General features: G+C 40.7%; 1 protein-coding gene across 2 annotated transcripts in view; it reads right to left on the minus strand.

Moving 5' to 3' along the window:
- samd4a (sterile alpha motif domain containing 4A) overlaps positions 1–26,452 on the minus strand; it is a 48,355-nt gene that overhangs the window by 14,446 nt on the left and 7,457 nt on the right. The window contains exons 3-4 of one of the 2 annotated variants that reach the window (XM_022748013.1): positions 4,548–5,144; positions 644–931 (exon numbers count right to left, since the gene is read on the minus strand). In XM_022748013.1, the coding sequence (XP_022603734.1) occupies positions 644–931; positions 4,548–5,144 (885 nt within the window). The remainder of the gene's footprint in view (positions 1–643; positions 932–4,547; positions 5,145–26,452) is intronic. The other variant, XM_022748021.1, reaches the window with a different exon arrangement.

Raw genomic sequence — 26,452 nt, forward strand, 5'->3', positions numbered from 1 at the left:
ACTACAGCACAGCTGCCTTTAGAAAGCCAAACAATTTATGTGGAACATCTAACAGCAAAATTTTAAATCACTTAACAATGAATTTAAGACATTGTCATTATTTATATTGTCAAATGAAGGTAATATTATTAATGTCAAAATGCCTTGCCCTAACAATATTACTAACATTATTGTTAAATTAAATGTACAATTACCATTAATTGAGATCATAAAGTTGACAACAAACATGTCCCTGCTTTTTAAAGGTAGTTTCTACTTGTTCCCTCTTATTGTAATTTCTGAAAAAGCGAGCAAGCAGGGAAAGACAAAGAAAGTAAAAAATGTCTGCTCAAAAAGTTACTGGAGTTGCCAATTACTTTTAGAAATCAAGAATCTGAAGTTATGTTAAAAATCCCCATGTAGTGATGCCATCACTAAGTTGGCCATGGGCTGGCTCTGAGGCTGCCTCATACTGTCGCCCTGAAGCTGCTGCTAGTCCGCAATTCACTTAATTTCCTGTCAGTCTCTCTGTGACAGATTTTACACTGGATCAGACTCTAAAAGTAAACCACACTACCACAACATTACTATCTATACAACCTTGTGGGTACATGATAATGCTGATAATGCTGAATTATACTTCTGACTGGTCTTTCTTACTCACCCCTCATGCCACTGCCCTCCTCATGAAAGGAACTACGATGCAGACCTGAACCACCTCCTAAACCAGCCTCCTCCAGATGCTCACTGCCACCACTGCCTGAGGAGGCGATGCTGCTCTGGGGTGATAGAGGTGCGTGGTCTGGGGCTGGGCCTCGAGTGGTCCGTAGGTCCTCCTGAGACAGCCAGACATGGCCCAGAGGCTGGTTGCTGGGGCCGCTCATGGGAGGCGTCAGGGACACGGAGCGCTTCAGGGGACTGTGAGGCTGACTGCCACCTCCACTCGTCAGGACTGCAAGGCAGGGGCAGGCTGTTACAAAGAGCTTGGCTAAGACTGGAGAAATCATACACTAATGTAAAGATTGCAGATTGCCTGAAACCCTATCCCACATAAGACTCATCTGTCCTAAACATCACCACGTATAACTGTTAATTAACTGTGACACCTGATTGGCTGATGGTAATGGTTAGATCTGCCTGACCCTCATCTCATATACTGTAAAAGCAATAACTAACATTCTGCCAAATGTTTAAGCACCATTTATTTTTAATACATATACAAAATGTGATGCGAATTATTTCATTATATGTATTAAAAATCTCAAATCGCATATTTGATAAATACGTTTAATCCAGAGTCTGACCCTGGGAGGAAAGAAGATTAATTACTCACCTATAATCATACAGTGAATAGCTAGGTTTTTATTACCAGTTAATTAAATGTTCTCGTTGTCAGCTATAACCAGGTACTTACTAATCTGATATTGATACATCAAGCATTGCAATGAATTCCCTGGATGCCTCTGTTGGCTTTGTAAATTTTATTAAGATTAATATGATAAATATTTACACTGATCTCCATCTACATTCACTTGCAATGTAGCTCTCCTCAGATGTATCCCACTATGTGTCTGAATTTTCTGTATTTCCTTTTACCCGTGAATAACGTTAGATCTCCGGAGCCAAACTAAGCTAAAAGTAGCTCAGATGTGAAATTAAAGCGCAGTGTTTGTTTGTAAGTTAACTGAGGCAGGTGGAAGGAGGAGGCCACATTTGCGAGAGAGGAAATACACAGGGCTCTGCTTCACCTGCTTGTTGGTTTAAATATTCAGCCTTGAAGCTCAGAACCAAAACAAAACCTACTGAATGAAATAAATCCATTGCCAAGAAATCTGTGTGATAAACCTTTTTTCTCTCTTTCTCCATCTTCCTATCTCATCTCATTTCTCTATTAATAATTGAAACCTGTGATGAATTTATGATGAATTCATGTTGGAAACCTATTGGGTTCAAACCAATGTTACTGTTACTACTGAAATCCCACTATTTTAAACCCAATACAAGCAGTCCTAGCCTCAGAGGTTTTCCCTGTCGAAGGAGGTAAACAGAATGAAAAGGTGGAGAGCCAAAGAGCTTTTTGTGTCGCCGCTCTGACGGGGTAAGCTGCCACCAATACTCCAGCCTCTCTCCTCCTCCTATATGTGGTCCTCTTACTGTTGGCGCTATGTATAGGACTTCATGGGCCCCGTTTAAAATAGGTGCCCAGCTAACATTACAAGTTCCAGTCCCTAAATATTAGCCATTTTCCCTAAATACAGTCTCCCACAAAGGCTGCCTTACAAGGGAAAGGATGGGTGGTATGCCCTGCTGTGGCTTGGACTCAGGCTGAGAGTATGGGTGGAGAGGGGTCATCAGGATGTTCTATCAGTAGCAGGTTGATGTGGTTGGACAATAATACTCCTGTAATCCTCATCACCATCATGGCACAGATGAGCACAGTGTGTGGGGAGGGGGACCTGAAGACTTGGTGGCTGACTCTGACTATATGCTGGATATTTAGTGATACCCAATGAGGAGAGAAATATTAAGACTATTTTATTATCTTCCTCTGACCTTTTCACACTGGTAAATATCCACACACCAGTTCCAGGTTGCTTGTTGGATATTCAACACTTCTTCTCACTTGAATCAGTTAAGGAACGCATCTGCTCACCGTGTCCATCACTGTCGAGGCTGGGGTAACTCTAGTTTATCAGTTGTGAAATCCTGAGGTCTTTTGTGTGGGACTGAAGCCGCTTGCAGTCAAAAATACAAGAGGATCTTTCTTGGAGCAGTGAGCAGGGCTTTAAATGTGTCTTTATTTATAAACCCTCAGCTGTTTCTTTCATCTCCCAGGAAAAAAAAAAAAAACACAGAGCCCTTGCATTCTTGTCTGGAAATATCCTGCTCTAACCATAGTTATGTTCAATTTCAACAGCCCTGCCCTCTCTGTGTGTTGTCTTCCACCTCACACAGCCTCTGTAGCTGCTGTGTGGGTTGTTCAGAGTGCAGTTTGTCTGACCAGAGTAAATTTGCTGTGTTGAGTCTATTTAGTGTGTTCAGGGTGTGTTATACTGTGTTTGGTAAGCTTGGAGTGTCTTTAATGGAATTACAGTGAACCCAGTGTTGGAACTGAATTTAAATATGCATTTGTTGTGCTGCTAAATGCTATACAGATGCTTTGCTGTGCTTAGTGTCAGTGATTATTATCCAATCAAGCACAGCTGATACCAAAATGAATCCCTACGATTTTCATTACAACAGAGAAAAACCTTTGTCATATAGCTGCATACTGTATTGTGTTTCAAGTGGGTACTGCAAAGCCAACACCTCCTATTTGACAAATAAAGTGGCCTTGTTTCATTTGTTTGCCACATGAGTTAAAGCTTAGAGACTCTGATCTGAAGTTGTGCCTGGGTGCGGACGATCAGGTGGCCGCCCCAGACAGGGAGGCTATCATCAGGCCAGCCCAGAGTAGGTGGCTCTAATTGCTGAGGTGGTCTCAGAGGGTGCAGTGGTTGTGACCACCTTGGCTTTAGAAGTACACAAGCTAGTCTGGGTTGAAATGCAGCCCATCTCATGTTTGACAAACATATGACAATCAAAGGAAGTAAAGTGTGAAAGGATTGCAATCTTTAATCCAGGCTTTTCAAAAGATAGCATCAGGTGTGTGTAACTCCTCAGACGCAAAAAAATTATTTATTCCAATTTATTCCAAATGGTGGCACAATGTGGACTAATGTCACATTTTGGCATTTTGACATTTTTCTGTGAAGTGGGCCAATCAAAGGAAGTAAACATGCCTTCTGATGCTAAGTGATGAGAGGAGGATAAATATTGATGAATTAGTTTATTCCTGTGACTAAGGAATCTAAACATTGGGCAGGTATGAGCGCACAGCCATCAATCTTTAGCAATATGATCTATCTTCTTAGTCAAGACTCCTTTAATAGAATTTGTGGATGACACAGACACAGTAACCCAGTTGAAGTTTTACTGGTTTCTTTTATGTCTCTTGTGATTAACTGATACAGAGGATTTTTTTCATTTTAGTTAATAATTTGGCCAGTTTAAATGCCTACACACAATTTGAAATAATTTTTGGGAGGTCTATCCGTTCTTTAAGTTCATAACTTAATGAAGGTATGTACTGTAAATCACACCCTACTGTCATCCCTAATGTCTGTCTCTCCATCCACATGACACCTGAAATATGGATGAGGATGACAAATATATTGTTTACAATAACAAATGCTGTAATTGGTGGATCATGATGATGGACCAGAGTTAGAGATACTTGTGCTATTTTAATATTTACATATTTTAAGGAGCTTATAATTACATTATGTATGTCTAATTGAGGCAATTTATTATTTTTGATCATATTTTCAAAAGTTGTTGCAGTATTCTAACACGTACTATTACACTGCATTATATTGTTGTATTCATTACATTATCAAGTGCTTCACTGTACGGCTGCTACCAAAGAACCAACCACGCATGCTGACCATGTGTGCTATTAAAGCACAAACATGATTAGAAAAGGACACACAGTACAAGGAACAGAGCACAGATGGGATTTCACTTACTAGTGTTACCGCCTCCACCAGTTCCAACTGTGTTTATGGTTGCCGGAACAGAGGATGATGGGTAGAGAAGCAGGTGCCCATTCTCACAGCCCTGCTGCTGCTGATGCCATCCTCCGCCCAGCCCTGAATCCCTGGAGCTCTGCCACCCGTTGAGGCGGTCGTCTGAGCCGTAGCGCTGGTGGTGATGCAAGGAGTACAGGTTGCCTGATGAAGAGGTGTTAGTGGAGGAGGAGGATCCTGATGAGGTGAGGGTGGATGGAGGTGTGGACTGGTGGTGGTGGTGGTGTGGCCCCGCAGGAGGAGGCCTTTCCAGTGAGTCTCCCCGAGCAGCAGCCCTTTCCTCCAGGTGGTTGAGCCAGAGTGCCAGGGCAGCGCGGTCTTCCAAGGAGGTGGCGGGGTGGATGAGGGCGTAGGACAGGAGCTGGCGAGACTCCTCCAGGTGGTGGCCATGCTCGATGGTGTGGGCCAGGATGCGTGGCAGCAGGCGCATATACTCACCCTTGGCTTCAACATTGCCAGGTTTGAGCAGTGGGAGATGGGTGAGGACAAGTGAGATGACACGCTCCTTAGGCTCGCCTTGCCACTGGCTGATCACTCCTGTTGGGAGACAAAACATAGGAAGCATTAAAAACCAATTACCCACAATTCATTGCTACAGTTTTTATCAAAATTGTGCAGTATACGACTGTTAGGTATGACTGTATGAATTCAAATGTTTGCGTCTCATTAAGTCTCCATCCAATCATGACCCTGATTGACCTGATTGGACCACAGTGATGAAACTGATCATCATCTGATCTAAAATTACAGCAAAAGAGAGAATCCTGCTGCATGATATCCAAGGTGGTAGCAAAGGCACAGTAATTGATGGATAGACAGATGGATTAGTGAACACATGTACAGGTTATAAATAGAAGACACCAGGATGATGTCAGGCCCACTGGACTGTCATCCTTCTATTTTGCCGTTTCTCTACACACCCAGCTCTGTAGGCTGCTGGTGGCGGCTGTACAGCTCTATACATAACCTGGAGACCATGGAGCTCTATTGTTGTCCAAATCAGTAGGCCATTAGGAGCCCATTCCTATCATCTTGGACCAGGCCTATAGATACCAACAGGTCAGGGCAGCAGCTTTGGACAACCATGCAAATAGAGAGAGGATGCAAGAGGACGCAGGCCGGCTTCACTTCCTGCTTGAGAGATGTGTCTGTGGGAATTTGACCACTGTGGCCATTCTTAACTTTAAAGATCTTGTCTCTAAACCAGACATATGAAACATGTGAAACCAGAAAAAACATCTGCTAGCCCTTCTGTCCAAAGATATCCCAATGTCACAGTCTACTTTGTGGTGATGTACAGCTCTGTCTGCCCTGTTGAGTGGACAGCTGCAGCTCTGATCAGGCAGATGGAAGACCACAGACCCCGAAGCCTTCCAAACAAGGTTCACGTCTACTTCATCCCGTGAGAGATGACCACGACTGAGGGATTAAATAATTCTGGCTGAAGCCTACTCGCAGCATGGAGCTGACAGTTTTACACACGTTTACACATACAATCCTATGCCTGTCTACTCATTGGAGGATCAGAGGCCAGCGTATGTCCTGGTAAAACTTTTTTTTTTCCCCAAAGTCCAGTTTTTTTTAAAATTTCAAACCACAACTGTGAGACAGAGCAATTGGACAATGTCAACCCACTCAACTGTTCAATAACTTTATTGAGATGAAAACAGGGATAAAAGTATGGTTCTCAGTAACTTTATTTTTGAAATTACATATGTCCTGTATGTGATGTGATCTGTGTTTAATACTGTTGAGATGAGGTCAAAGACAATTCCTTAGTTTGGCCATTTATCCTATTTGGTCAATATATTTATAAATTGTTGTAAATTATATTTTGGCATTGGCTATTTACACCATCAAGAGTGTTTTTATAACAATATACCACAAAAACCTTCCGTTTCAGGCTTCATGCTTGGTTGTTTTCAGGTTAAAAACAGCCTTTTTTCCCTCTCAGAACACACAGTACTCCTGATTGAAAATTTTCACAGGCACTTTTTGAAGAAAAGTTCTTCAGATCCATGTCAGCTAATGTGAATGGGTGACATGAAGGGACATGACAGAGTGAACTAGGCCAGGCTGTCCCAGAGCTCAGTACAGAGCCTACACTAGGAGAGAGGAGGTGGGCTAAGACTGAGGTATAAAGGGGTTTGAGAGGGAGGAGGAAAAAATAAATGTAGGGAGGGAGCACTGTGTGTGAGGGGAGCCAGGGAGTTACTCCACTCTGCTCCAGAGATGATGTAATCCTTCATTCCTCTGAATGAGGCAAGTCTCGGTCCATCCATGAACAGGAATTGTTCCATGATTAAAACTCATTCATTTCCAAATGACTGGAAAACATTAAGATGTAACACAGAAACCCTCATAAATACTCAAAGAAAGTTTACAGAAGCAGCGGTGCACTGCCAACTTTTAAACATCACCATTATACTTTGACAGTAAAAAAAGTACTTTTTGTCACAGACTCAATAACCGATGGCAACTAAAATGTCTCAAGCAAAAATTTGGTAAAACTTGACATTACAACCTGTACTAATTGTTGTAATTTAAGTATTAATGCCGTATATACACCTGTAATAATCAACAAAAAGCATTTTATGTTCAAAACATTCAAATATGTAAAAAAAAAAACATTAATGTAAGTTCTGAATCAGTATTCAAAAATCAACTTTAATGACTGATCCAAAGCCATCATGTGTAGCACTATTTCTTGACTACATACAACACTTGTTCCCCAAATTATCAATGTTACTTTTAGCTAAATAGAGCAGCAAACCAGTCCTGTGACCAAACATTGTGACGTCAACTGTGACTTGACAGATGAGCCTGTTCAGGACTCACACATCATATCAAAAGACAATCTACATTTTCATTTTACTTAAAGTAGTAATTAGCACAGTGATCCTATGAGTTCTCTGTATGAAAGGGTCTGTGTTTGTCTTATTGTCTTTTCCTGTCTCTGATTTCAGCAGGGTTTTGACAGGTAGAAAGTTCTTTCACCTTAGAAATTTTCACTTCCTCCCTCCATGCAGTTCCAAGCACTCATAGCCAGCAGAACACATGTCAAAGTCTAGCACTCCCCCATGAACTCCCTGTCAAGGCTGTAGAGTGCAAACCAAGATATCAATAGAGATCTATATTAATGTAAAATTATGTTAATTGTAAAATTCCAAGGATGCTTGGATGAATTGTTTTATAATTTTGCACAAAACTGGAAATTTTCTCACAACTGACTACAACTACAATGAGCATGAGGAATACACAACATATCTGGATGGACACCACACACACAAACATCTGTCATTTGTATGGCAGATTTTTCAAAGAAAATACAAAGACAATTGCCACATGTTCTTTCACAGTGTGCACCTTCCCTTTACTGATCTACAACCCTTTACCAATTGATTCAGATCATTAGTATGTCTGTGTCTGTCAGATCTGATTTTGCAGAATCATTCATGTGCATCAACAGAGAACCACTATAACAACAATGCAACAATAGTCTGTGAAATAATGGTCAAAGGTCAATATTACTGGCTAAATAGAAATGTGACAGCCAGGTGAGCAGGTGATTTGACAAAGGCTCATTTACCTTGTCCTTCACTTTAAACAGGTGGTCAGTTTCAATCACATTGCAGAGCACTGCAATGATGGGATAGAAAGTTCTAATTTACACTAATAAAGTAATACTATTACATAGAAATACACAAATACAGTAATGCTGTATTCTGGTCAGAGACCAAAGATACGTGGATGCTAACCCTGTGAAGCTAACAATACAGTGCTGCCTCTTCTGCCTGCAAAGACGAAAAACTGGTATTTGCAGAGATGTAGCTAAAGTAAAGACTAAAAGTTAGAAAAAAGTGTTTTTTATCAGAAGTATTGAAGTTTAAATTAGAAACTAGAACTTTCCTCCCTGAATAAATACTTTTTTAAAACTAAATCAGAAGAGAAAAAGTCCGGAAAAAGGTTTGGCTAGAAGTCAGGAAGCTACTCCAGGCTTATTGACGTCCTACTCTAAGGTGAAAAGGTCAAGGAGTCAGCCTTGGAACAGTTCCCCTCACAGCAAACAAACAGGCAGCATCTCTTAAAGCTCAGAGAGGGGTCACAGTAGTCTCAGTCAACACAGGTCAAAGGTCAACTGCTAGGAGAAACACTCGTCTACCTATTACACAAATGGACCAGATTCTCCCAGCAAGACAGAGACAGACAGAGTGAATAACTGTCTAAGTGTGAAATCAACCAGCCAATGCTGCTGAGAAAATATTCACGGAATGACAATTATTAGAAAATACAGCACACTCACAATCGAAGAAGCCATTAACTGTTCATAGATTCACATAATACAACAAGTCAAATTAAATTCAAAGCAGACAGGAAGAGAAGGTTTTCCCATTCATGTCAGACTCTTTCCTTCCCTCCTCCCCTAGCATGGTCTCTCCCACCCTGAGCCTTGAGGGGAAAGTGCTAACCTCATCCAAATGGAGTGAAAGGGGGGGGGTTTACGACACTGACAGAAGAGAAACACTGGAAACACTGAGTTGCCATTCCTCCTTACACAGCGATACCAACAGCTCATTTTCTTTTGAAGTTTCTGACTCAGAGTTTCACTGTGAATTTCACTCTGTTGAACTGATCCACCTCTGCATCCCAGCTGACAGAGAGGATGCAGAGGCAGGCCTGGTTAGTCAGATAACTGTCAACCCTGTGAATATCAGATTTTCAACAAAGTGAAAAAAAAAAAAAATTGTCTACCATACATTGAGCAATAAAGCAGTCAAACAAAATAAGTAAAAAACAAACAGAATGCAGAATGTGAAAGCCAGTGTGAGTTATTCAATGAGACAAAGGTTTAATTTGTTCTTTCATGTAAGACAGAGAGACAGCGGCATGCTGGGAACTGATGAATCACATCAGCATCATTGAGTAGAATGACTGAAAAAGAAAGTCAGACATACACAAACACTGAAACCTCAGACAGAGAGAGTCATTTGTTCGGGGGCTGACACAGCATTTCCCTGCTGTGGACAATGTCTGCTGGTGAACTCTGTGTGCTATCCTGCCCTGGCACTGCCCTCTGACACCCTCTCTGGCACCAATACAATGGTGCTGCTTTCAGCACAGCCCTGCCTCTCTGAGTACAGCTCTTCCAAACTGTACGCTTTTCGTCCACAACCTGGCCACTTTGTCGTCACTGAGGAATGTACAATAGAAACAGAAAGCAGACAGACAGACAGGGAAGTCAGTGGGTCACTGTGTTTACACACACAAAAAAACTTTGTCAGTATATTATACTATAATATCATTAATCAAGGACATAATTGACAGATGCATTGATAATGAAGATAGTCATTAGTTTGAGTCATACTGTCAATGCTCTCAATCAAGGTTATGAGACATCAGGTGGCTCTATAGTGACTCTAACATCTTGTGTGAAGATGCCAATTTGTGTTCATGATGCAGTATTTGGTACTTTCCATCCTGATGGTCCCTTAAAATTAAAGAGCAAGATCGTCTTTTCAGAGCTGCCATATTATACCAAGATAACATTTCTAAACCCACAGGTACATTTTTTTTTCCGTCAAACATTAGTATTTAAGAGTTGTTATTTCTTTTTGTTGACTTTAAATAGTCTGTACAGCTGCATCAATCTAATCCAGAGAATTCAGTTCTCATTTCGGTCACCACTTTTCCTGGGTCTGGCAGACAAAGATGGCATTCCCATTCTCTAACCTGCCTACAAAGCTCTGATTGGCTAGGGGATTTTTCTAGCTATGGTCAAGTCTGTTGTTGTGCTGATGGTCAGATCTAACTGATCAAAGAAAGAAAACTAGCCATTGAGAAGTCTGTGACCAACACTTAAAACAAGGTGCTGTTTCAGATATGAGTGAGGGGTGTGACTTTTTTTTTCCTGAATTGTAAAACATCTGGCTCAGTAATATTTATCAATAGAATACTACCCACCTACATGTACAACACACAGCTGAATGCAACAAGTTCACTCTTGTTCTCTGAGGGTTGTTCAGCCCCATTCTGGGAAGCACTGACGTAAAACTGAAGTACAAGTAGGCAAGTCAGTTCAAGGGAATGCAGGTACTTAAGAGAAGAAAATGAATGCCCTTCTTCACAAAATAAGATATCTCACTGTAACATGAACATGTTACTGAACATGGCCACATCCCTGGAAAATCCCTGAGTAATGCGACTGGGTCAACAAAATCAGCCATCTATATGTAGAAAAGCAGAGCTACCTTGCTGACAATTTAAAGACTTCTTGACTTTTAAGGAGACTTAAAAGTACACTCTAATAAATCATGACTATTATTACTTCAGGTCAAAGAACAACAAAATTGTGTATGCAATGAAATATATGAATAAACTGAAATAATAGCCTCCTTTTATGTTTTTTGTCTAATAGCGCTGGTTAGCAATTGGCGTTCTAGTTAATTAACTGGATTTTATTCTTAGAGATTTACTTCATATTGGTATATTGGTTTGATTCTTCGGATCTGTACAACATGGTAGTTTTTATTAATTAACTAAATTTAGACAGATATTACAAATTTCCTGACGTTTCTACAAAAATGTATGCTCACACAAAGGTCATGCATGATGGTTACATTGCACAGAGAGAAAGGGTATGTTTACCTGAATCATACAAGAGATACTTGGGCCGATGTTCGATAGTATCCCCCCCATGATAATATCATATATCGCAATATTTGGGCTGGACTGTATCGAGATATTAATTTTTGAATATTGCCCAAGCCTACTTGATACTGTCTGAAAGAATAATCTCAGAATTTAGTTTCTTTGTCTATGTAGGTTTAAGAGGGTTAATGACAAAGGATAATAATAATCATCCACTAAAAATTACTGAAATAATCAGGTTTCTTTTAACCCAAGACTGCTGTCTTGTATCACATGACCTCTGTGTTCACTATAACAGTATAACAGTATCCTCTTGTAACTGTGGAAGATTAGCGTAGGATTTAAATCAGGAGTATAACAGTGGCTCTGTGACTCCTCTCCCAGGTTTTAATCCCAACACTCAAAAAATGCAAAAAAAGCCAAGAACAGCAAGAAAAGCAACTGAAAATTTCTGTAATTAATATAAATCACATTACATATCCAACTAATATGAGTTCCCTGCAAATGTGGACCCAGCAGATGTTCATTGGGTTTAACTTTGACCCTGAGCTGGATACACCGTGTCCTCTTCACAACCGACTCAGATCACAAGACACAAGTGACACTGATGGAAACAATGTGATTGTTTTAGCTCATTTGTTACACATTGGTTATGTGCAAACACAAACACACCCCAATGGAGACGCACACTCACCCACACACACTTGTGGAGACTGTTGGTGGGACACATGATTCCTCTCATTCTAAATATAGACAGGTCAACGGCACACAAAGCCACAACAAGGCAGCGAGTACAACAGATAAGACCATATTAGAGGTTAGCAAAGGGACACATTAACTCCCAATCGCACTGACAATGACACACCAACTTTGCATGTGTGTGAGAGAAAGAGAGACAAAGAGACTGAATGTATTGAGTGAGACAGTGAGGAAAGGTGTATGAACCGGTGTTTGGGGGAGTGGATTAGAAGATTAATAAAATAAAGTTAGTATGCGTTGAGTTTAAGATAAAGATTAGGATTACATTTTTTGTTAGGGTTAAGATGAAGCTATAGCTGAGGTATAACCAAGGAGGGTTAGGGGCTGAATCTAGACCATGGAAAATCCTCAGAAGTCTGTGTATGTGTGACTGTGTGGCCTGTAAACCTCTGTCCTGTGCTTCTCCTGTTAGCAAAACAAACATGAGAGTGTCTCACTTTGTGCCACTACCGGCAACTCGCTGTAGCTGTTGTTGACTCAACACCACGTCCGACACAGCGTGTTCCCTTTACCAACCAAAGGACAGCAACCCGAGCGGAAGCAAGAGAGAGCTGACCAACAATAAACAGAGCAGGGGGGCTTAATTTAGGAAAGGACCTACCAAGGAGGCTAGTAGGAGCTAGCTAAAAAACAGCAAGTGAGTGAGAGAGAGAGAGAGAGAGAGAGAGAGAGAGAGAGAGAGAGAGAGAGAGAGACACTGGCAGAAGACGAGATAAAAAGGTGAATTGAATGTCTGTATGAAAAGATCCTGGGACAGACTTTTTAATCAGACACGTTACAATGCAGTTACACAGTTTAGACTGAAATACAGTACATAACCCCAGAAGTTCATGGTTCAGACAAAGGCCCAGGAAGGAATTTGGAAAACAGTTTAGACAACCTAGAAGAAGCTGTGGAAGGAGAAAGAGGAGATAGGGTGGTGGAGGTTACTTGAGGAGAACCAAGTTAAGAAAGGCAGAGTAGTAGATGGTGGAGTGAGGGGTGGGAGAGGGTAGAAAGGAAAAGTTCCCGCTCCTGCTTTCCGAGCGGATTCTCCAGCTCAGCAATGGGGAATGTGCTGGCATACCACAGAGCCTGCTGCTGAAAAATGCAGTGATTCCTAACGGATCAGCCGGGGTCACACACACACACACACGACACACACACACACACACACACACACACACACACACACACACACACACACACACACACACACACACACACACACACACACACACACCTATCTGTACTACGGTTCTATCTTACACTAACTAAAACAGGTCTTTTTCACACCACATATAATGAGCCACAATATCACGATCTCCAGTAATTTACATGTAACACTGGCATGGGATGCTTATTACGCTGACAGTATTAATATTTGTTTTTCGTAGGCATAATTATTAAAGAGGTGTGAATAAGGAAGAAAAAGAAAAAACTAAAGGGAAGCAAAAAAGAACAAAAAGTAAATTCAAGGACACTGTATGTAGTGGAAGAGGTGTGGTTCACACAATGTATGATGTAATTGATCTAATGCTATATGCTGCATCGCCCCACCCAGAGAGAGAGAGAGAGAGAGAGAGACCATGTCCTGACAAGAAGTGCAGGCAGGCTCCCACAGGTCCTAACACAAGGTTAGGGGCCCTGTACATGGGGGATAAGAGAGGAGAGAAGGAAGAGGGTGTATACAAGATATAGCAAGATGGACCAGAAAGTTCACTAGTGTCAACAGGTTTCGACTGAAAGGCGAGAAAAGAGGGAAGACTGAAAAATAAACAAGATGGGACAATCATACATGTAATAAACAAGAGGGGAGAAAATAAACCAAAGAGCCAAGAAAGTGAAAAAGATGCGAGAGAAACAGAGAGAAAAGAACGACTGTTTGAAAGAGACGGGGGGAGTCAGTGTTGTGTGATCAGCTTGACCTTGGCCTCAGCCTGACCTACTGACACATAACTGACTGAGGGAAGAGGAGGAGGAGGAGGAGCACTGTTTATTCCTGTCTATTCTAGTTTGTTTGTTTTTTCAAATCCCTAAGTAAAGTTTATCCATTTCCTATTGTGCTTTTAACAATCCCAAGGGAAGTGACATTTTGCCACATTCACAACATAATAGATGGGACATAAATACGAGTCGGTAAAACCATTCAAGTCTGCCTCCCAGCTCTCAAAATAAATGATAAATAAATCTTTAATGGCTACAATAGCATTGAGAGGCCGGTATAAATGGATATAGCTGCCGCTAGTAGACTATGTCTTATTGATGCCATGTCTTTCACTTGCACTCTAACTATCTGGTCTATTTTTCTGTGAAATTACACAGCTCAGGGACACAGGGTGGAACTGTGATCAGATGAAAAATATCAGTATCAGATAAAATAATGATTTGATGATCATCTATCAGTTATCTTTATCTGTAACTACCAATTCAGTGCAGCCATAACTGGGGCAATTTCTGCTATCAATTTCCATTGCAGGTGATTTACAGATTTTAACCTGACATCACTGAAAAAGCAAAAAGGCCATATCAACCTTGGAAAAAATCACAAATACCAGCCTTTAAGTAGAATTGTTAAGGTCAGCTTCAACTTCCAAGACTAAAATTAGGACAAGTTTCAGCTTTGAAGTTAAACCATAATGAGTGGTGAAACTGAGGAAGAGGAGAGCAAAGAGCGAAAATCTATCCTGGTCCATCTAAATAATCGGTGTGTAAGTCATCTTTCTAGACAGGTGAAGCTGTGAGTGAGTGACAGGAAACATGCGGTCAAGCTGTCAGGAAACCAGTCAGCAGGTGATTTACACTGCTCTCATTGGATGAATCTCTCTTGCACACATGCTGACTTTTGGATATTTGGACAAAAATTACGTTTGATTATTCCTTCTAAAAAACACACAAAATTTATTTTTGTGCATTATGTCGATAAGAGAGCAAACCAATACAATGAGAGACATAACTACATGGATAGGTGATTATTTAGGTGCATATTATTGAGATGTGGCCTCAGGTTGCTAGTGCCGAATGGTAGGCTAGGCTAACTGTGGCTTACATAGCTTGCAAACAACTATATTACTAGTTCCCACAATTTTGCCAAATACTGACCAAAATCCAAAGTCAGCCCTTCAGTGAATGCACTTTCTGCTGTAAACGTTTTGCTTAAACCTCAGATGAATGAGAAATCTGGGCACATGTTTACAAAGTATCTTAAGTAGCTTCTATCTTGCCGATTTATGAGAAACATTAAAAATAATGGGCGTGTCAGTCCTAACTTTAGGACTCAAAGAATCGCAAAAGTAATGTTGTCATTCCACGTTGCGATGTTTTGGAAACCTTAAACGATGCTGAATTACTTAAAAGGATACCGACTCCATCGCGAGGGAATAATGATCATTGTGGAGCTTGAGAGGGATGCAGCCATAGATGGAGCACATGTAAAAATTATTGCACCATGAAAAGACAAGGAGGTATATGTTAACAGGAAAAAAATAAAAATAAATCACACCATCAACACAGGTTGTATTCAGTGCTGCCTATACAGTTCTACACATTGTTGCAAATTGACCAGGATCTAGACACAATTAATGGTTCTTAATAGAAAGTGACCTGAGGCTGGTGTTTGAAAGGCATCATATTCCAGTTGGATGTTACCTGGTGGGGGACAGTGGATATCCATATACCGACATGGCTTCTCATACAGGTGGCTAGACTGCCAATTAGGTTTAGCTAGGTCATCTATGACAGGTGAGTTCTTTTTTATTAAAAATATAAACAATTTTTTTCCATTGCGTGAATTAAATGTAAGTTTTTATGTAAAATAAATTCTCCTGGGTCGACACAAACCTTATACGGATGCATTTTGGAGAATTCACTACTTTGGTAAACTGCACATAATCTGTTATTTCATTTATATTTATTTATTTATTTATTTCTCAGTGTTTTTTAATTATTACTGCGGGTGTTGTGCTTGCGTTTTCACCGGCACAGACTGGTCTTTGATCAAATAATCACTGTAGTTCCTGCAAGCAAGCTGGAGTTGCACTCTAAGCTCAGGGGTTTTCGCTTTTTCCTTAGTAAAAGTTGTTCTCAGCAGCTTTGTGCAGAGGATTTAGGAGAAAACTTTTAGGAAGAAACTTATAGTGTGACTTAGGGGAACTCTTATTGGTAAGATAAAATGCTTTGTGAATACAGGCCCTGGATTCTATCAATCAAACAAGACGTATATGTCAAAAATAACGCCTGTATTCTGCTGTATATGTGTGTGTGATCTATGAGTGGTACATCACAGATGGTTAGCCTCTTAATATTGCCGGCAGTGGTGCGAGCCAAACATTACACTGATAAATTCTAAGTGATAATATATCTGTCAGTTTTGGAAAAAAAACTACTGGGCACATACTGTATGTGTACTCACATACAGTACATTTAATATTCAAAACACACATTTTAGTGCCTGATCATCATCTGGGATTTGAAAACATCATATTAGTACACAGAAATTTCAAGTGTTCATCCTGATCTTATTTCAGTAATACAAGCTTAGCGGACTAAAAAGTGGCTCTCCTGCATTAGCTGAAGTGGCAATTACACTGGACGGCAGTAGATGACACCATGTCAGCATCTAGTTCACAAATAATTTTGTCGACTTTGCTAGATTTAAACACTGAAGCAGCGGGCAGAAAGGAAGGACACACAGGGCACTCATTATGCTACTCTGCCCTCACTAATGTGCAGCATGTAAACCTAACTGTGATGGAAATTGAGATGGTTGACTGAAACAAGGGGCTGTGCGGTGGCTACGAGACAACACTGTTAACATTTACAGCCAATGATCCAACTAACATGAGCTTGAATCTGGGAACTTCTTGACTCATGATTCAAATCATCGATATTTGGGGGGCAGCCCCCCTGTTTTAACTGGTCATCATCCAAACCCAACTGCTCAGTCCAAGCTTTCCTGCTACATCACTCTTCTCTCATAATGGAAACCAGGAGACGCTATAGAAAATACTACAGGCTACAAAACTTCTTCTTCACGGAAACCAAAGGATCCTGTAGGAAATAACATCAAAAATTATTTGCAATGTGCTTTATGATAGATAATATATTTGATGGTCTAATTAAAATTAATAAGGAAAACTTTAAACAAGTTAAATGTGGAAAATAGTCCACTATGATATTCCCACAGGAAATACTGACGTGAAGATTTGCTCCGTGTTTACTGTGTTCAGATCACAGGAGTAACTTTTTCTGAATGAAAATCAGTGAATCGGTTTCTCCAGAGCATTTAAAATAACAAAGAGAGAGAGAGAGAGAGAGACAGAGAGATTCCTGACACCCATAATAGAACAGGAAGAGGAACACCTTTTCATAGCCGTCTTGCATCATCACAACCAGGACACCTGGTCAAATTATAGAACTTTATATAAAGCTCTCATCCTCTTGCAGCTCTCATCTGGTTTTCACATTGTGTGTGTGTGTGTGTGTGTGTGTGTGTGTGTGTGTGTGTGTGTGTGTGTCTGTGTCTGTGTCAGTGTAGCAGTGTTGGTGTACAGTAGGTGTAAAGTAGGTCTTTTCCTCTTAGGTGCTTATTTATTTATACTGTGTAATGTTTTAAACAGTCACCAAGAAGAATGTGCATATGCACACACTTGTACAGTGGGAAGCACCTGTCTGACGATGAGTTGGACATATTTGTCGGTGTGTATGTATGTGTGTGTCTTTCTCCACAGGAAAGGGAAAAGAATCATCACAGCTACCGTGCACACCAGCATCCTGCTTCACTGGCTTCATCAGAATAGAGTGCTCTTAACATCTAACATCACTCTAGATCCACACTGAACCTCTTTCAAACCAAGTCTTCCAAGTAAAGAATCCAGGTGGCATGGTCATTTTAAAAGAGACTACTACATCAACACAAACCTCTATTACTCCTATGCATACAAAGTGTTCATCCTTTAGTCAAGAGAGAAACCACGAATTTGGGGTCCGGATTTTATGGATCTATTCTTTAAGAAAATCATACATGTGATCTCTATGCCATTTTGTCAGATCCACAACTTTCCAAAGATTATCAAGGTCCATACAAACCCTGCACACCTCATCAGTTCACCTGGACATCACCCAATGAACTGCTGTTATTTAGCACCAACACAAGTAGCCGTAAATGAAGAAAATTAAACACAAACTCTTTGTCTCTCGTCAAAATCAGGTATCAAACAATATTTCCTGTGTAGCAGAGGGAAGAGGGAGAAGGTCATACTTGCTCGTGTAGAATTCCTCTCTGCCCTAAAAAGATGGATACCACAGATTATTTTTTCTAAAATGTTTAAGGTCAAACATTAAAACTTCAGTTTGGATTTAATTTCAACATAAATAAAACTAGGTGCACCTGTGGTACATCTGTACCATGGATATCTCTGTCCTGCAGGACTACTTGTTGCCGTCTACTGGACATGTCCTTAATTTGTGTGTTCTGGGTAAGTGAAGAGGCCAGATGATTTTTTTATTGTCTCATCTCTTTCCCAGCAGTGGGGGAGGTTTCCTAGTAGAAGGGCATGGCTGCTACATGAATGGAGAACAATTCTTTGCTATCCTTTACTCCAACCCCCCTCCCTTCCCACTTCCTCGAGTCTTTCATCAACATCCTCTTTTCTCCCTTGCTGCAGTAGTAACTGGTGGTTGGAGGTCTAGAGGAAGCAGGGTGGGGGGCTGAAAGGGCAAATGATTTGCAGTCTACCTGTGGAAGCCTACGTAGCACTCCAGTGTTGGGGAGGCTCTGAATGTGGCAGTCGCAGCTATGCTGGGAATGTGAGCCTCCGCTCTGCCAGGGCTGGACCGGAGAAGCCCACAACTCTATTTAAGGAAATGGCAGTCAGGGGCCCATCAGCCGCTCTCCGAGCCTCTCCGTTTCTCTGTCTCTCCCTTGCTCTGCTCAAACCCCCCCTTCCTTCCTTTTACAAGAATGATAATTATTTTCCTTTGTGGAAGAAAGGTTTATTTCCGTACCTGCTGGGAAGATGGAGAGAACACACACACACACACACACACACACACACACACACACACACACACACACACACACACACACACACACACACACACACACACACACACACACACACACACACAAACACAAACACAAACACACTGTATTGGTGGTGCGGTTTGGGTTATTGTTTCCGGTACATTTGTGAACTTAAGGGAGTGTGTCTTTGTAAACTGCTTTAGTGCTGCGGTCTGCCAACAACAACAAAAACAACAACAAGCCACTCAAGAGAGGATGAGTGTGAAAGAAGGTAAAAGTACTTGAAGAAGGGACACAGTAGGTACACAGGAATCTTTTTGCCAGTATTTCTACTGTCTATGGCCCAATCAAAGTCTTTCAAGCTTCACCGATCACTTCATTGACAGTGGAGCTGTATGAGTGTGTTTGTGTGTAGGGACCAAGTGGTGAAATAACACGACCCATTCAGAAAAACGTGACAGCGCACCAGCCTGAGGTGACAAGAGCTCTACTAGAGCCGATCAGTGGAGAGAGGTGGCAGGTTGTACATTAGATTGCATTGTCCTCTGAAATGTTCACATCCAAGTAGCATTTGAAAATTCAAGGTGGTTTTTTACACCACTGGAGAATCAAAGAGAACTGCGTTTACAACGTTTAACTCTAACTTTAGGATTACTGGACTACTTAAAGATGTTCAAACCTACAATATCACTCTATACAAAGATGTATATTGTTATGTACAGCCATAATGTTTAACACTACAGGGTAGGTGGGGGATAAAATATTCCCTGTGGTCTCCGGTAATTTGATTATTGTTGTAGAGGGGATTTTAAAGTTTGTGTATTACAAGATGTGGTCTACAACAGAAATCATGTAACTCTTCACAATCGTCATCCCTTTTTAGATTCATTCATGGCGTCCTCCATGAAAAGGAAGAAAATGAGGCACTGGACAAGAGAAGAAAGTGAATGTCTCCTCTGTTTGGGGAGATCCACAGTTTCAGCATCAGTTCAAAATTATAATATACTGTATGATCATAAAGTCCAGGAAATATATTTACCCTAAGGGTTTGTGGACTTTGCCCATGCATTCGGTCAACGTCCTAACATGTTTCTGCCTATCAGATTGACAAAAACATTTTCAACTTCCTCCATCACATAAAAGCTGAATTTCACACTGAACTGGTAAAATGCACGAGAAGGAAAGAAAAACTCAGATCCATTTTAAGGATGTTGCTCCGGACGTGATTCAAATAAAAAACTGTTATAATTCTGACTGGAGAGGGGTTCAAAAATTACTTACACACTCCAGACTGGATTATAATCAACTAGCATAGCAGGTAATATTACAATCAACCCACCTCCCCAAGAGAAATTAATACTGTCCACATGAGGCTTTAGTTGAATTTATAGTATTTTTCATGACAAGTGATTTAAACTGACACCTGGGCGGGACTTGAGCACCTTGGTTAGTCTGGCTGCAGACAGTGAACACAGCTTCCTGGAGGAGTCTGGTTTGGATGAGGTCATTTCCACCGACCAGGGACTCAAAGTCTCATGTTGTATGGCCGTCACAGCAACTGTTGCCATAGAGCTCTCTTGCTGGGCTGGTTCTGGTGATGTCACTCTTTCTGCCGTGGCCAGCAGTGTGTCAGCCAATCAGAAGTAAACGAGAATGGTCGGCGGCGCCTTGCTGTGTCTCAACTGTCACCGTCCATTCATGTGAGGACAGAGGGGACAGTCAGAGACACAGCTGAGCCTGGAGCAGAGCCCCACATTAAGGTTTTGGCTCGGCTGCTGTGGACTAGCAAACTATAAACCTGCCAAGAATACTTTTTTTTCCCCTCACAGCAACCCGTCTCATGTTAAGATGTCTTTAGCCTTTTTCAACGTTATGGTAGGAATAAGACGTGTAATGGTATTCAAAGACTTAAATAACGCAGAGTTCTTATGCTTACTTTGTTAATACAGTACTGTGCAAAAGTTTTAGGCTCTCCACTCTGTTGGAGTTGTTGGAACTACAGAAACACTCAGTGAACTGTAACTGAACCGTAATGTTACAGTGGGTACTCTTCCCTCACATAAGATAGACAGACAGGTACAGACACAGAGTTTCATTTTTACCTGTATCAGAGAATTTACTCACAGAGTTTACGTTAATTAGCGACAGCTGACATGATCTGCCATCGGTGATGTTTACCATTTTAACTAGTAAAAGTGACGATCACCAGCAGTTAAAGAAGCTTCTACCTGAATGTTCTGTAATAATGCTGGTTGTCAGTCACTAAACTCCAGTGCTAACAAATCTGTTATCTCTCTTTTCTCTCTCTTATAGGGTATTTCGCCAACCACTCACTGTCATATTCACACTCAAATTTTCACTCAAATAGCTCAATACTCACATTATAGGCTGTGAAACACAATAGAATATAGTACAGAAAGAATCAGATTTTTTTTATCCGATGCAGATCCTACAAATTATGCCCATATCGGCTCTGATGCGGATCCTTGGGATTGGCTCAGGACATCTCTAACCTCAATAATAAACACATACTTCAATCAAAAAATGATCAATAGCTCTCTGACAGTGTCAGTCAAAATGGATCGTTACTATCTTCATAAAGGTAAAATTTATAGCAAAAAAATCTAATTTCAGCTGATGTATTGTTGTTGAATTTGTTTTCATTCCATTTCATTATTGATATTGAAAATTCAGTGTCAGTTGGGCAGTTTAAGGAAGATTTATATTTGTGCTCGAAGGTGTTACAGTGTAGCTACCAAGCCTGGGCATATAGCGGATATAGGTACACCTCAAAAATGTAACTATACAGTGGGGCCACGACCACCACAAAGATACCACATTGGGACCACAAGACAGAACTGTGACTGGTCAGTGTTTTCTCCAACAGATTTCTGATGCCAGTAGAGATTTGGCATCAAAGACAACATTAAGCAAGTTAAAGAAGGCTCAGTGATCTTCTCATTTTCTGTAGCGAACATCTAGCAAAGCCATCTCGGTCACAAAGCCTCGGCTCGTGATTGTCAGTCTTGTGCATAGCCCACCGTCATTCTATATTACACCAACACTATTACTGTGGGGATTATAATAAAAGCAGGACACAGCCTGATCATGTACAATACATATGTCTGGTGTTGTTAGTGCTATGAGTATCAGTCCATCCATCACTAAATTATCAAATAATGAAAACATACACCTTAAGTATCTATAGCAGGGCTGGTGTTAACTCCTTGTGTCAAGTATAAACCCAGTTTTATTCACAGATCCACTGCACTTCAGCAAACATTTTTGTATTGCATTTTTGCAAATAACTAACGTGTCGTTTATATTTTCAAGTTTACATAAAACACTGAATGATTACTAATGGTTAAAGTTATACAGGTTTTATGGATGTTTACTGATAGCATAATCATTTTACAAAAATCTTACCAGCATATCACACACAATTATTGGTAATTGCAAACTTGATGAAGAAAATCCAGTTTCCAACTGCCTCTATATGAGAGGTAAACAAACTGAAACTACATCGTTATTAAAATGTAAGGCAGTTTTTTCTAAAATGTCAGCTGCAGGTGTACACAGCTCATGATTATTAGATAAATTATGGAGTGACAGTGTACAGTCTATGGGCCAGCATCTTCCTCGTTCCAAGTCAAACTTATGTTATTTTGTGGACTGCCTTGTCTGTACAGATCTGCTTGTCTGTGCAGTTGGGACTGGATGGCTCCCAAGCTTAAACAGCCTCCTTACACAAGAAGTGTACTGTATAGCACAGCCAGCTGCCTGAGAGTGGGGTGGGGTTGGGGAAGGGCTGGGCCAGGCCTGGGGGGCTATATGGGGAAACATTATACGCCTGTATGTCTGGTCTGGTCAGGGCGAGACTGACTGGTCATCTATGAGACAGGCTGGTATCCCTCACCTGTTCTCACCCTCTCTCATTCTCTCTTGCATGCTATCTTACTCTCTCTCACACACACACACACACACACACACACACACACACACACACACACACACACACACACACACACACACACACACACACACACACACACACACACACACACACGAATCACCTAGTTGTAAATTTAGATGATGTTTTCAACCTAATATTATATCTGTACTCAGGCATAATTTAATTAATTTAATTTCATAACCATAACAACTCTCTTACAAAACTGGATCAGTAGGTTAGCTTAAAAAATACAAATGTGTGTCTATTATAAAAAAGTTACCAACATACCACCATTAATTGTTACTAACATGATTTCACAACCACTACAACTAAAAGAAAAACTGTCACAAAGTATTTCCTTGTGCTTCTTCTTCTGACAGCTTCTGTCATTGGCTTGGCAATGATCTTGGCATTGGCCCCTTTCTCAAGCAACATAATTAGACTACTGTAACAAGCGTTCCATTTAACTACATCATAAGTAACGTAAGTTCACTTTAGCTAAATGTCAACACCGTTGTCTCATGAATTAGTCTCATGTTTAAAAACAAATCCAAAAGCCAATAGTTTAATTACATTGTGGATGTGGCACTATAATATTATATTAGCATAAAGAAATTGAACTATCAGGGGCTAACATTAGAGGCATCACAGAATGTGTCTATTACAGGTGGTAAGCTAAAACAGAATGAGGGACCAGTCAAGTCCTCTCCCCCACAACATTCAACCAACATCACTGAAGATTCAGACTGGCCCAAACCAACAACCAACATCATAGGAGTGTTTATTGCTGCAGAAATGTCTCCATACTTCGCTCAGAGTGGTTGACCCCTACAATAACTATAATGTTCCACCATGTGTACATAGTTTTGATAGGTCAGAGCAATACTGACAAATTACTTTTTTCTATTTTAGTACGTTGTGACCTTTTGCAAATGTTTGAGTAACACGGCAAGAATTGTTGCAGTACCAAAAACATACGAAACCCTCTTTACACCCAAGAGCCACAGCATGTTTCAGACTATTAATTTTTTGTGCCATGATACTAACTGAAAACATATTCAATGTGTATTCTGTCTGTTTGAAACACTTCCTTAATGCTAGAAGACTGGCTGCTCAATCATAAATGGTGATCATGTGCCTTTTGGTTTGAGACTGGGTGTAAACATACACAGATACACATATGACACAGTAATCCAACTTGCTGGGGAAAGCAAAGCTGGGATCAAAGTTATAAAGAAGCACAGAAGGGTTCACTGAGAAACTAAACCTCCAGGATTTGTGAAGCGCTTGATTGCATAATCCCCGCTATCTGTGACACCTCGTCTCTCACAGATAATATCAAGAGCCTGACATGTCTGAGGCTTTGAGTATCTTCCATTGGCGTGGAGGCCTTTTGGCAGCTAGTCCTGAGCCCCAGTTTCTGTCCATCCTCTTGTTTTCACACACACGCAGAAAACAAACAAAAACAGACACACACACACTTGGAAGCAAGAGCTGAAAATAAAAAGCCTTTGCTGTAGAAGCCGAGGGGAAAAGACAAGCTTTATTTCGTTTTCCCCTCTGGTCGTTTTGGCAGGTTGTCTGTCCCCATTCCTGAGGTTCAGTACGAGTTCACAGAACACGCCGTCAACTTCCAGAAATAAACTGTTTGCTCATGCGTGGGTGCGATGAAATAGTTTGGCGCCTAATCCAGAGACAAGAGTTTTCTCTCTGTCTCTCTTTCTCTCTCTCTCTTTGACAGAATAGCCAATGAGACATTTAGAAACACAGAAAGGATGTTGACAAATGGAGCTTGTATGAGTGTGTGAAAAATCAGATCAGATCACTTCCACTTTTAACTTTTATCTCTATGAGAGCCAATATTTTTAGCCAGAGCAGGCCAATTACATCAGATTCCAGCTAAAGGGTGATAGCTGTGTTTTTTTTAAGTGTATGCCTGCTTTCAGAGAAGACATTTACAGAAAAATCATGAAGCCCTGATTTGGTTTGGTCAAAGATTCTGTTTTATTTCATGGTACCATTAAGTGTTATATCAGTACAGATTATGTTACACTCTGCCGATCACCTGACCCCTCACAGAAAGAAATGGAAGTCTCTTCCAGGAAATTTTTTTACAAACTTACCCTTCTTTTTAATTAGTGTTGACAAGGACAGCTGCTACTTTCAAGCCAGGTTTGAATATTTTGACTTTCAAAAAAGGTAAACCTTTAAATACATAAAACAAAAACCTTGATGAGGAGGTCAAAAGACTAGGCAGAGAAACGGGTGAATGAATTAGAGCTGTAAATGGCACCAGTATTCTCTGAGTCTTCATCTTTTCCCTTCCTCACCCCACCCCTCCCTCCTCCTCCTCCTCTCACCCTCCCCTCATCCATACCGCGGTGTACTCAGGAGACCTTAGCTCCACTGAAGGTGGAATCAGTTTTCCTTTTCCACTGTGTCTTTTTCCCCCCTCACTGGAAAAGCCCCCGTTCAACTCTCACTGAGCGCCTGACTCAAGTGTGCTCCGACGTGCCCACATTCCTAGACAGTATCCCCAACACCGGAACCGTTTACCGCCTCAGCCAGGAATGCTGATTTCCAGCCCAGGTTTTCATCAGGCCTAGTTTAGGCAGAGAGCGCAACAGGAATTCACTGAGTAATACTAGCCATTATACAACGCAGACTTTCCCTTCATGTCAGTCATCTCACACACAGACAAATGCAGAAGTATGCTTTCTCTCCCTCTCTACAGTATCAGACACAAAGCTAGTGGCGGCAGCTTTTCAAGTTCAGATTCAACTATTCTACTACAAATTTGACTGAGTGGACAATGACAGTATATTTCAATCTCTACTGCTACTGTTATGAAAGTATTATATGAACATGAATCCCATTATAACAGGTTAAAGTTAATGATGCATTTTAATCACAAGGATTAAAAACAAGGACAGGACAAAATTCTAATTAAATAATCCTTTCATAAATTAGGTATTAGTTAAACTTGCAGATTGTAGTAGAGCTGAAACAATTTGTCGATTAATCGACTCATCGAGTGATAATAGATTTTTAAGCGAAAATATAAAACATTTGATGGGTCCAGCTTCTTCAGTGTGAAGACTTGCTACTTTTTCCAGTCTTATGTTGTAGTAAACTGAATATCTCTGGGTTTTGGACTATTGGTGAATTACAACAAGCTATTTGAAAACATTATTTTACAGACCACACAACTAATTGATTATTCGAAAAAAAAAATTGGCATATTAATAGATAATGAAAAGAATTGTTGATTGCTGCCCTAGACTGAAGTCTGTTTTGCTGTTGTCTTTCTCTGATTGCTTAACACAACAGCGATTCAACTTCTCCATGACAACTTCTACATTTGCTGTCCCAATGGTGTCTTGTAGATCTTTCTTGGGAAAGCAGTGATGTTTCTCTGGCACACTAACCTATTTTAGTCCATCATGCACTTATCACAGCGGGAAAAGTAGCCAGCTATGGTGA

This window comes from Seriola dumerili, unplaced genomic scaffold (assembly GCF_002260705.1).
Source record: "Seriola dumerili isolate Sdu_G_001 unplaced genomic scaffold, Sdu_1.0 BDQW01000011.1, whole genome shotgun sequence".
NCBI lineage: Eukaryota > Metazoa > Chordata > Actinopteri > Carangiformes > Carangidae > Seriola > Seriola dumerili.